At 45.2% G+C, this 12,646-nt stretch overlaps 1 protein-coding gene across 6 annotated transcripts in view; it reads right to left on the bottom strand.

The window, feature by feature from the left end:
- The window catches only part of palld (palladin, cytoskeletal associated protein), a 46,263-nt gene extending 34,580 nt beyond the window's left edge, over positions 1-11,683 (bottom strand). For 4 of the 6 annotated variants that reach the window (XM_056414079.1, XM_056414082.1, XM_056414080.1 and 1 more), the window contains exons 1-2: positions 11,529-11,683; positions 9,165-10,070 (exon numbers count right to left, since the gene is read on the bottom strand). In XM_056414079.1, the coding sequence (XP_056270054.1) occupies positions 9,165-10,069 (905 nt within the window). In that variant the 5' untranslated portion in view covers position 10,070; positions 11,529-11,683. The remainder of the gene's footprint in view (positions 1-9,164; positions 10,071-11,528) is intronic. The other 2 variants (XM_056414081.1, XM_056414083.1) reach the window with 1 other exon arrangement.
- Positions 11,684-12,646: the final 963 nt, after the last annotated feature.

Raw genomic sequence — 12,646 nt, 5'->3', positions numbered from 1 at the left:
TCTTCCCTAATAAGTCAATACTAACGGCCGCTTTACGTCTCGGTCAGAGAACGTGAATCTGGTATTTGAGGTTTGTTTTCGAGGGTTGGTGTCTGAGTGAAGGACACACACACACACACACAGACTCTCACACACACACACACAACACTCAGACACACACTGTAAACCTGCGGTTCTCTTATTTAAATTCTTCTACATTGTAGCGATAGCTGCGTGCGTGACTATAAAACATGATTAATATGATGAATGACTGGATGACATGATGACTGGATGATGGATGACTGTAGAGAGTCAGACATATTAAATAATGAAGTCATAAACAGGCGGAGCAGCTTCCAACTTATGAGTCAACATGATAGTAAAATTGATTTCTCCCTCCAAGCAAAATACTGGCTATTAAATATCGGCACAGCATTCACACACACACACACACACACACACACACAAAACCACAACATTAAACGGCCTTCATCGACAGGAAGCGGTCTCTATTGATGACTTCAACAGAGAGACTTTTGGGTGCATTTCGTGAACTATTGAAAAAATAAAATAGCTGTGGGTACGAATGAGTGTAATTATTTTGTATTCTTTTATTATTCTTTTATATATATATATAAATATATTTTTTTTCTTCATGTTTTTATTTTATTAAAAAAAATATTATTATTATTTTTTAAATGATTATTCTTATTTATATATATTTTTTATTTCTTTATTATTTTATTTTTAAAAAATCTTATTATTCTTTTTAAAATTCTTATTATTTATTTTTACGGCCCTTTCCTCAAACAACCACCCTGCGGGATGTTTCTACACGCGTCATACACACACGTACACACAGGCACACACACACACACACACACATACACACACGTACACACACACATACACACACAGACATGAAATGAGTAACAAAAACAACCGCAGCAGATAAGCGGCCATCGGTCTGACGTTGCCGCGGTCGGGGATCGACCCCGCGACCTCTCCTCCCCCGCACTCTGACTTCATGGACTCATATCTGAGCTCTGGTGGTCCACATGAGCCAGACGTGAAACCGGATCCCGCAGAACCCCCCACACTCCGGACCGGGTCTCCTTCGTTCAGGTGCAGAGCACGAGAAGGAGAACAAAGACCCGGACAGCTTAACGTCCTCCCAGCTGCTCTGCCGTCACGGGGAGGACGACTCGTCTTTACGACTTCACGTCGACCTCTCGACCCCGTCGTTAAACAAGCATCCAGCGCACGCTTTGTTTAATATTTTTGGGCAAATTACGCGGCCAATGTGCAAAACACATGGGGGCCGTGTTCCAAGGCCGTCTGGTGCTGGTTCTGCTCGGCCGCCGTTCAGGAATCCAGCGATTCAGGACCGACACATAACGACCCGACGCCTCATCAGAGGTCTCTCAGGTAGGCTGTCACGAGCCTCAGACCCCGAGGCCCCGACTCAGACCCCGAGGCCCCGACTCAGACCCAGAGGCCCCGACTCAGACCCCGAGGCCCCGACTCAGACCCAGAGACCCCGACTCAGACCCCCGTGGACCCGACTCAGACCCCCGAGGCCCCGACTCAGACCCCCGAGGCCCCGACTCAGACCCCGAGGCCCCGACTCAGACTCGTAGGCCCCGACTCAGACCCAGAGACCCCGACTCAGACCCCCGAGGCCCCGACTCAGACTCAGAGGCCCCGACTCAGACCCCCGAGGCCCCGACTCAGACCCCCGAGGCCCCGACTCAGACCCAGAGGCCCCGACTCAGACCCCAGAGGCCCCGACTCAGACCCCCGAGGCCCCGACTCAGACCCAGAGGCCCCGACTCAGACCCAGAGGCCCCGACTCAGACCCCCGAGGCCCCGACTCAGACCCCCGTGGACCCGACTCAGACCCCCGAGGCCCCGACTCAAAAACACGAACTAGGAACAGAGGCCGCCGGGATTGGAGAATATAAGTTATAGTTAAAAAGCTTTTATTTTGAAATCCGGAAATGTCAGGTTCTCATCAGCAGCATGAAGCATAGACTTCTAGACAACCAGAGGACTCGCCCCCTGGTGGTCAGGAGAGATAATGCAGCTTTAACACATGAAGAAGCTGAGAACCAAAGAAGTCGTTCACTGCGCTGCCAGCCTGTTCTTCAGGGATATTTCCTTCACCAGCTCCCAGTTCCAGGAGCCCTTCCTCCTCCGGTGTGTGAGCCAGACTCGGGGTGAGGTCATAGCAGGTGACCCGGTGCTGACTCATGACGCAGCCCGACTGTAATGCTGACTGTTGGGCCCGGTTCAGGACGTCCGTCATAGAACATTCTCCCTTTCCTTGATCTCTGCAGGAGGAACAAGGAAAAGGAGAAAAAAACGTGCTGGTATGTTCATACCTGCTTTTAATAGCTTAATGGGTTTTTTTATTACAATTTTGCAAGCATGATGTCATTTCATATTTAAGCTCCAAGTAATGAGGGAGCCTGGAGTGTGTGTGCGTGTGCGTGTGTGTGTGTGGGGGGGGGGGGGTTGCACTCAAACTTTAAATGAATACTACACAGGGACTATTTGACAGGAACTTAACATTCCTAAACGTGAACACATTCACACAAACCTCTCACTGCGAGTCAGTCGGGTTGACGAGTCGCTCGGTTCTCACGTTGGAGCTGGAACAACGATCTCCTGAGGACCGAAGCTCCTCCCCCTAACGAGCATCGCCGCCGGACCGGCGTTCAGTCTCTCCTCCCGCTCAACAGCAGTTACACACGTCAGCGCGGCGTTGACGGCGTGTCGCGGTCGACCTGGAGGCCGAGTGTGAAGTCTCACCCGGCGAGGTGAGACCTTTCCCCCGCTGCTCTTCCTCGACCCTCTTCTCACGTACAGCGACTACATTCACACTAATCCTCTTATCCGATTTGTAAAACTAAACTATTTTGCACGTGCTTGACATTTATGAGCTCTGAGTGAATCCTCTGAGCGGCTGGAGACGGCGTCGGTGTCCTGAACGCCTCCTAAAGGTAGGATGGGAGCCTTCAGGTATCAAGCTCCTCCTCTTTTCTGGAACCAGCTCGATGGTCTGATAGTTAGACCTGAACCAGGTTCACCTGGTTCAGGTCTAAGGATACACTGAGCTCCTATCTCCTCTCCTCTCTCCTTATGGACGTTTAGGATACACTGAGCTCCTCTCTCCTCTCCTCTCTCCTTATGGACGTTTAGGATACACTGAGCTCCTCTCTCCTCCTCTCTCCTTATGGACGTTTAGGATACACTGAGCTCCTCTCTCCTCCTCTCTCCTTATGGACGTTTAGGATACACTGAGCTCCTCTCCTCTCCTCTCTCCTTATGGACGCTTAGGATACACTGAGCTCCTCTCCTCTCCTCTCTCCTTAAGGACGTTTAGGATACACTGAGCTCCTCTCTCCTCTCCTCTCTCCTTATGGACGCTTAGGATACACTGAGCTCCTCTCTCCTCTCCTCTCTCCTTATGGACGCTTAGGATACACTGAGCTCCTCTCTCCTCTCCTCACTCCTTAAGGACGTTTAGGATACACTGAGCTCCTCTCTCCTCTCCTCTCTCCTTAAAACGCATAAACGCAGTAGTGTTGTTATTATACATATTATACATAAAGCATCTGTGGTTCATTTACACATTTAAATCCATAGTTTTGTCTGGTCTCTTGCTTGATTTCTCTAGATTATATTATATGTTATATAAGGTGATATTTCAACACGTAAGTACACCTAATCGGTGTCATTTGGTGTCATCTCTTTGTAGATTATCACACCATCAAACAGGACTACATACGGCTCAGTTCATTCTGTGTCTTTATTTTAAAGAGCATTAAACAGAAATGAAGCGTCACACCGCGTGAATAACACAAGAGAGAATAAACCTCTAATAATGTTAGCTTTGGACATAAAGACTATGGGCTCACCGACAAGCACCATGTGGAAATCCCATTGAGTGCTTAGTGGGTGAGTCTTGTAGACCGTGAAAACGGATTTGCAACTGCTTCTTTAAAAAAAAATCTCCTAATACATTCCTGACAAAGTTATTAAAACAAAAAATGAGTGAACGTCTGCATCAGTTCGTCCTCGATCGGATCAATAGGTTACCGCTACACTATCGGGGCGAGAAGGAGTTAAAGAAGAGAGGCAGCGGTGTAAAAGGAGGAGGGGGAAGAGATCCGTAGAGTTACATAAGAGGATCGGTGGCAAGAGAATAAGCGGAACACCAGATTTATTATGCAGCGTGTCTGTTGCAAACAAAGGCAGCAGTCATGTACCGAGAGGTAATCTAAGAACTACAGCAGGAAGACGGGCGGAGGACGCGGCGTAAATCTCGGCAGACGTGGACATTAATCGACCGCGGCAAAGCTAAAACGAACCAGTCGAGTCTAGTAGAGATGTGTCAATACCGTTGTGTCCTACCCGGTTACTCGTTTAAAAAAGTGAACAGGTCATAATTCTGAGTTAAAGCTGCATTCTCTCTACTGACCACCAGGTGGCGACTCCTCTGGTTGTATAGAAGTCTATGCTTCATGTGTTGGAACTGCATTCTCTCTCCTGACCACCAGGTGGCGACTCCTCTGGTTGTATAGAAGTCTATGCTTCATGTGTTAAAGCTGCATTCTCTCTCCTGACCTCCAGGGGGCGACTCCTCTGGTTGTATAGAAGTCTATGCTTCATGTGTTAAAGCTGCATTCTCTCTCCTGACCTCCAGGTGGCGACTCCTCTGGTTGTATAGAAGTCTATGCTTCATGTGTTAAAGCTGCATTCTCTCTCCTGACCTCCAGGGGGCGACTCCTCTGGTAGTATAGAAGTTTCTGCTTCATGTGTTCTCTTCGTGTTTGGCTTGATCGGGTAATGACAAGCGCATCGGACAGAACGCCTGAAATAGCGAGTCATCCGCCTCCCGCAGCGTGTTTGGTGTTCAGCAGAACCAGACCTCACACACACACAAACACACACACACGCACACGCACACAGATCTTACGCTGGCTGCATACATTCTCTATACTCTCGTGCCAGCAGCTAATCTTAACCCCAAACTAGCTCCTTGAAGATGTAAAGAAAGGCCAACATGACCTCAGACTGAGAAAATGCAACAAAGTGGTTCCCAGAAGGAAAAAATAAAAACACACACACACACACACATCCCACCACCAGAGAAGCATCGTTATAAACAGAGCGCTGCATGAAAGAGTGATTGAGGATGGGCTGAAGATTACCAGCCGCTCAGCACCCTGAGACCGTCTCTAAGCCGGAGGGCCGCGCCCGGCCACAGAGAATGTGTCTCCTCCGCTCGCCGAGCACAAAGAGCACAAAGACTCGGCGCCGGCTCGGCAACGAGCTCAGCGCCGGGTAAACAGATCGGTACGTCGCGTTTGCCGATGAGGGGAGACGATGCGTCGGCGGCTTCAAAGACGATGCCAGTTTATGGACGTTTAATTCAACAGTTGTACCATTCTATTTTAAACAAAGAGACACACAAACATGGTGGATCCTGATCAGTATTGCCCCCCCCCTCACAGTTTAACGTTTGTCATCACAGAGTAAATAATGTTGTATCCTCCAGTATCCAGTAAAACATGTGATCATGTGATTAGTAGAACATGTGATCAGGACATCATGGTGTTTCTCTGATCATGTGACTTTGTGAACAACCAATCAGTGTTTAGAACAACAGGAGGGGAGCTAGTAACGTAAGCTAGTAACGGTAGCTAGTAATGTTAGCTAGTAACGTTAGATAGTAATGTTAGCTAGTAACGTTAGCTAGTAATGTTATCTAGTAATGTTAGCTAGTAATGTTAGCTAGTAACGTTAGCTAGTAACGGTAGCTAGTAACGTTAGCTAGTAATGTTATCTAGTAATGTTAGCTAGTAACGTTAGATAGTAATGTTAGCTAGTAACGTTAGATAGTAATGTTAGATAGTAACGTTAGCTAGTAACATTAGATAGTAACGTTAGATAGTAATGTTAGATAGTAACGTTAGCTAGTAACGTTAGATAGTAACGTTATCTAGTAACGTTAGCAGCACCGTGAACAGAGAACACTGTTCAAGCGGAGGTTCACTTCAGTTCCATGATGATGCGTTCAGGCTCTGCTCAGTGAAAATGAGTACTGTTTGAAGCTAGATGATAACGTTCTATTAACTCACAAGCTAGTAGCATGTGGTGTTGGTAATGAACTACAATAAACCTAGAAGATTTCACATGAATATAAAATAAATCCACTCTTGAGACCTCATGCCACAGAAATAGTTTCTTCCGGTCTGCAGTTCATCAACAAATCCCACGACTCAGACTCTCCCATCCCGGGAACACCTGGCTTCATCCTGCAAGACGCTACGCAGGTCAGAGGGTGTGAGGTGTTTGTGAGAGTATTTAACGGTTCCTCCGGCTCCTTCAGCTGATCTGAGCTATGAGCCGGTTCTTCAGATGTCCCTCGTGTGGACACCTTTCACACTCGATGCTCAGTCATGAATACTTTGCTGCCATCTAGTGTCCACAAAGCCAAGGCAGGAAGCGAGGGAACAAACTGCATCTGCACTCAGTAAAGAAGAAGAAGAGGAGAAGAAATCTTTCCATCTCGTTCTGCTGAGTTCCTTCACAACCGTGCTCCTTTTTGTGTAACACAGAACATGAACATGAGCAGTTCTTACTTTTCCATTCATTTCCTCTGTTACGTAACGCCGCAGCGTCGGCATTGAACCCCCAACCCGGTGGTCCGACGCGCCACACGCTACCGTCACCCCCCCCAGAAGGTGTCGGGTGGGGGGATACGTGGAGCCCGGTGACCGGAAAACGCAGAGTCATTGCATCGCCTGCATTCTCTTGCCTGGCTCCTGTTGGCCTGAAGACTATTTATACAAGAGGCCCCTCGGTCCTGTACCTGGACCACCGGCTCCAGAACCTGAAGCCACATCGACGGCTCAGACCTTCATGAACCCCGCTGGCATAGGTATGTCTTCATAGGTATGTCTTCATAGGTTTATAGGTATGTCTTCATAGGTATGTCTTCATAGGTTTATAGGTATGTCTTCATAGGTATATAGGTATGTCTTTATAGGTATGTCTTTATAGGTTTATTGGTATGTCTTCATAGGTATGTCTTTATAGGTATATAGGTATGTCTTCATAGGTATGTCTTCATAGGTTTATAGGTATGTCTTCATAGGTATGTCTTTATAGGTATATAGGTATGTCTTTATAGGTATGTCTTTATAGGTTTATAGGTATGTCTTCATAGGGATGTCTTCATAGGTATGTCTTTATAGGTTTATAGGTATGTCTTCATAGGGATGTCTTTATAGGTATGTCTTTATAGGTTTATAGGTATGTCTTCATAGGTATGTCTTTATAGGTTTATAGGGATGTCTTCATAGGGATGTCTTCATAGGTATGTCTTCATAGGTTTATAGGTATGTCTTCATAGGTATGTCTTTATCGGTATATAGGTATGTCTTCATAGGGATGTCTTTATAGGTATGTCTTCATAGGTATGTCTTCATAGGTATGTCTTTATAGGTTTATAGGTATGTCTTCATAGGGATGTCTTTATAGGTATGTCTTTATAGGTTTATAGGTATGTCTTCATAGGGATGTCTTTATAGGTATGTCTTCATAGGGATGTCTTTATAGGTATATAGGGATGTCTTTATAGGTATGTCTTTATAGGTTTATAGGTATGTCTTCATAGGGATGTCTTTATAGGTATGTCTTTATAGGTTTATAGGTATGTCTTCATAGGGATGTCTTTATAGGTATGTCTTCATAGGTATGTCTTCATAGGTTTATAGGTATGTCTTCATAGGTATATAAGTATGTCTTTATAGGTATGTCTTTATAGATTTATAGGTATGTCTTCATAGGGATGTCTTTATAGGTATGTCTTTATAGGTATGTCTTCATAGGGATGTCTTTATAGGTATGTCTTTATAGGTATGTCTTCATAGGGATGTCTTTATAGGTATATAGGGATGTCTTTATATGTTTATAGGGATGTCTTTATAGGTTTATAGGGATGTCTTCATAGGTATGTCTTTATAGGTATATAGGGATGTCTTTATAGGTTTATAGGTATGTCTTCATAGGTATGTCTTTATAGGTATGTCTTCATAGGTAAGTCTTTATAGGTTTATAGGTATGTCTTTATAGGTATGTCTTTATAGGTTTATAGGTATGTCTTCATAGGTATGTCTTTATAGGTGTCTTTATAGGTATGTCTTCATAGGTAAGTCTTTATAGGTTTATAGGTATGTCTTTATAGGTATGTCTTCATAGGTAAGTCTTTATAGGTTTATAGGTATGTCTTCATAGGTATATAAGTATGTCTTTATAGGTATGTCTTTATAGGTTTATAGGTATGTCTTCATAGGGATGTCTTTATAGGTATGTCTTTATAGGTTTATAGGTATGTCTTCATAGGGATGTCTTTATAGGTATGTCTTTATAGGTATGTCTTCATAGGGATGTCTTTATAGGTATGTCTTTATAGGTATGTCTTTATAGGTATGTCTTCATAGGGATGTCTTTATAGGTATGTCTTTATAGGTATGTCTTCATAGGGATGTCTTTATATGTGTATAGGGATGTCTTTATAGGTTTATAGGGATGTCTTCATAGGTATGTCTTTATAGGTATATAGGGATGTCTTTATAGGTTTATAGGTATGTCTTCATAGGTATGTCTTTATAGGTATGTCTTTATCGGTATGTCTTCATAGGTAAGTCTTTATAGGTTTATAGGTATGTCTTTATAGGTATGTCTTTATAGGTATGTCTTCATAGGTATGTCTTTATAGGTATGTCTTCATAGGTAAGTCTTTATAGGTTTATAGGTATGTCTTCATAGGTATGTCTTTATAGGTATGTCTTTATAGGTATGTCTTCATAGGTAAGTCTTTATAGGTATGTCTTTATAGGTATGTCTTCATAGGTATGTCTTTATAGGTCTATAGGTATGTCTTTATAGGGATGTCTTTAGGGATGTCAAGGTGCTTGTCAACACATGGGTGAACTCCGGATGGAGGAGGAGAACCTTTCTAAAGGGACCCAGGTGCTCAGAGACACTACCACTTTAGTCCACAGGGGGAACCATGTTTCCTTCAGGTTAAATCTTCAAACCCAAACCTGTACCAGAAGTCCGAGGAAGACCGTGTAAGTTCACAGTGGGATCGGAGTTCAAAACCTTACCTGACGAGCGGCAGCGGGTTTCCCACGACTGTGCACTCCAGACGGATGGCGCTCCCCTCCGCCACCTCCTGGCTCTTCAGCTTCTGGAGGAAGCAGGGAGGAGTCAGCGGTCCATGGGCGGTCGGAGCTCCGGGGTGCTCAGACCGCAGGGCGGCCGGAGGCTCCGGGCTCGCGGCCGGCATCTCAGCCTCCCGGCTGGGAGCCGGAACCGGGTCGGCGGCGGCAGCCGAGCCCTGGGGGGCCGGTCGCTGACCCCTGGGAGTCAGATAGCCGCTGTCGGGAGAGGAGGAGTCCTGCTCCGCCTGCTGCTCCGAATGAGCAGAAGAAGCCTTGAAGATGGAAGACAGCTCCTCGATGAAGGTGGCGGCTCGGCTGCAGAACTCCGTGGCGGAAGCGGACCGGTCGTTCAGCTCCAGGCCTTCGTGGACCAGCCGGGGTTTGTCCTGCTTGTAAACGGGCTGCGGGGGTTTGCGGGGGGCCGGCTTGTGTAGGGGGGCGTTCTGGCTGAAAGAGACTTCACCTGCAAAGGGCACAGGTAGTGGGGCTTTGGTCTGGTGCTGCAAGATTGGGCCCGTGCAGAGGTTTTCAGTCGGAGGTCGGGGAGCCTGCTCCTGGGATGTGGGACTACAGGGGGGCCGGGGGTCTTCAGAGTCCAACGTGTCGCCAAAGGCCTCCAGGGCCAGGTCCAGGCTGCGGTGTATCTCTTCCGCACTCAGGAAGGCGGTGAGATCTGCGAAGTCCCCGTCTCCTCCGTAATCCAGCTCCGTCACCGAGTCCAGATAGAGCTCCCCGTCGGAGGACGCCTCGGAGAACACCCCCCTGTCGCCCTCTGGGGCCCCGCCTCCTGCCGGGCCCTTGAGCAAGGGGGAGACGGGGAGCGGCAGATTCCAGCTCCCGTCCTGCATCCTGGACCACAAAGAACACACGTTCACACCGGTTTATAAATAACTGAGGGCAGAAACCACGAGGAGCTTCAGGTAGACGTCACAACGGAGGCCGGTTGGCTCTGGCCGGATAGTGATTGGAGGGTTTCAGTGAAGGCTGGGGTCACTCAGAGGTCACAGGATTTCCTCCTCGCTCTCCTCCGGTCTCATTTGATCGCCCGGTTCCCTCGTCTCACTTGTGTTTGACTTCCACAGAGAATACGGTTGAGGTTGAATTAGCTATTTTTGGGAGTAATTAACACTGTTTGCAAAATAACAATCGCAGAAATAATAATAAATAATAATGGAAAGGTTATTTCATTTAGTACAAGGTGACGATGTTTTTTAATAAAATAAACTATCTATTATATTTTCTGTAATAAAATAGTTAATTGACCGATCCCTTCAGCTTGGATTTCATTATTGACACGATGGATTAAACCAGTATTGGCAATTTAAAAATGATGATATATTTTTTTAACTAATTTATAATTTTTAAAAAAGATGTTTGTATTTATTCCTGATTAATCTATAAACTAATTTATTCATAATACATATTAAAAAATATCTAATCTGATTAATATATAAATATTGTAATCAATCATCTTAGTTTAAATACAAACAAATGAAACAAGGTAATGGAGCCTATTTGTCATATATATATATATATATATATATATATATATATATATATATATGTATATATTATAACATATGAGGGTTATATTACCATTATATCATGAATATATATATATATATTTAATACATCTTATATATACAATTTAACATAAGTGTTCGGTCTCCACTTTAATTTTAGATTTAGATCTAGATTAGTAGATGTATATATATATTACTCTAAATATATATATATATATATATATATGTATACATATCTATACATATAGAGATATAAAATGTATTGTTTTGACTCTGATCTCTCGCTGGACTCCAGACCTCCAGTCTGATGTGGGTCTGAAGTGACACTCGGAGCCTCCTGGTGTCCTGATGACCAGCTGTTGTTATTTTTATTCCCCTGTGCTGCGTTTCAATCGGAGAGGTCCCTAAACCTCTCACCAGGTCCCTGAACCTCTCACACAGGTATACGGCGGGGACAGTGAGAGCAACCGAGAGGATGCCTCTCAAACTTCTCAAGAGAAAACAACTCAACAACAACTTATTAAATATGAATGTGGAAAAAACTGCCTGCGCTGTCAAAGTTTCCTCTAACTCTTATTAACTTTATTATATCTTATGTATCTATTCCGCTTGTATTTGTTATATTGAATACAGATAAAGTGAAATAATTAGAGAGAAACTGGCCATGCGGTGCGTTCAATGACTCCTACTGTACATAGAGGCTGATTAAAACAACTCTACTGTTACATTAAATAATTTAGACCATGCTCTTTTAAACCAGTACGCATAAATTAAAGAAACGTACCTTAAAGTGGGCGTTTGGTCCAAACTGTTCCTGGTTCGTCTGGTTTATTAAGTTAGAAGAAGAGCCACAAAGGAAGCGTGTCTCTCCCCAGAAGAGAAGCCTTATTGGTGGGACGGTCGCAGGATCTCTCCGGTTCGGGGTCCAATGGCGGACTGCCATACCATCTGCCCCGGCCCCTGGCTGCTCGCCGCGTGGGGGCTATATTTGGCCCCGTTGCTCAGGTTTCACCACCAGAAGATTGGCGACAAGAGAGAGTGTTTAAGGTTATTCCTGGTGGGGGGGGGGAGGTGGTAGTTACATGTGTGCAGAACAAGTTAATGAAACAAATAAACGTTACAGACTGTTGACATGCGGACTATTGGACTTTTTCTTTTCAAAAGGTCTTCAAAGTGAATTTGGCCCCCCCGAAGGTTTATCCTGCTTATTAAGAGGAGGGTGGTCCAGAGTGTCCAGCTGAGTGGAGGCCGTGACCCCCGGACCCCCCACTGGTCTGCCTCACCTTTGGGTGAGTTATGGCTTTACAATCCATAACTGTTATTCCTATGCTTCATGTGTTAAAGCTGTATTCTCTCTCCTGACCACCAGGGGGCGACTCATCTGGTTGTATAGAAGTCTACGCTTCATGTGTTAAAGCTGCATTCTCTCTCCTGACCACCAGGGGGCGACTCCTCTGGTTGTGTAGAAGTATATGCTTCATGTGTTAAAGCTGCATTCTCTCTCCTGACCACCAGGGGGTGACTCCTTTGGTTGTATAGAAGTCTATGCTTCACGTGTTAAAGCTGCATTCTCTCTCCTGACCACCAGGGGGCGACTCCTCTGGTTGTGTAGAAGTATATGCTTCATGTGTTAAAGCTGCATTCTCTCCTGACCACCAGGAGGTGACTCCTCTGGTTGTATAGAAGTATATGCTTCACGTGTTAAAGCTGCATTCTCTCTCCTGACCACCAGGGGGCGACTCTTCTGGTTGTATAGAAGTATATGCTTCATGTGTTAAAGCTGCATTCTCTCTCCTGACCACCAGGGTTATTTCATAATGCTGGTTTGTTGAAGACCAAAAGCTAAAGATTGAAATAAGTCACATTTTAAACTCTGTGAAGTCTCATCTGTGTGTCAGGAGG

This window comes from Pseudoliparis swirei, chromosome 5 (assembly GCF_029220125.1).
Source record: "Pseudoliparis swirei isolate HS2019 ecotype Mariana Trench chromosome 5, NWPU_hadal_v1, whole genome shotgun sequence".
In the NCBI taxonomy this organism is placed as follows: Eukaryota; Metazoa; Chordata; class Actinopteri; order Perciformes; family Liparidae; genus Pseudoliparis; species Pseudoliparis swirei.
Note: the sequence above shows the minus strand (reverse complement) of the source record. Positions and strands in the feature narration are given on the sequence as shown.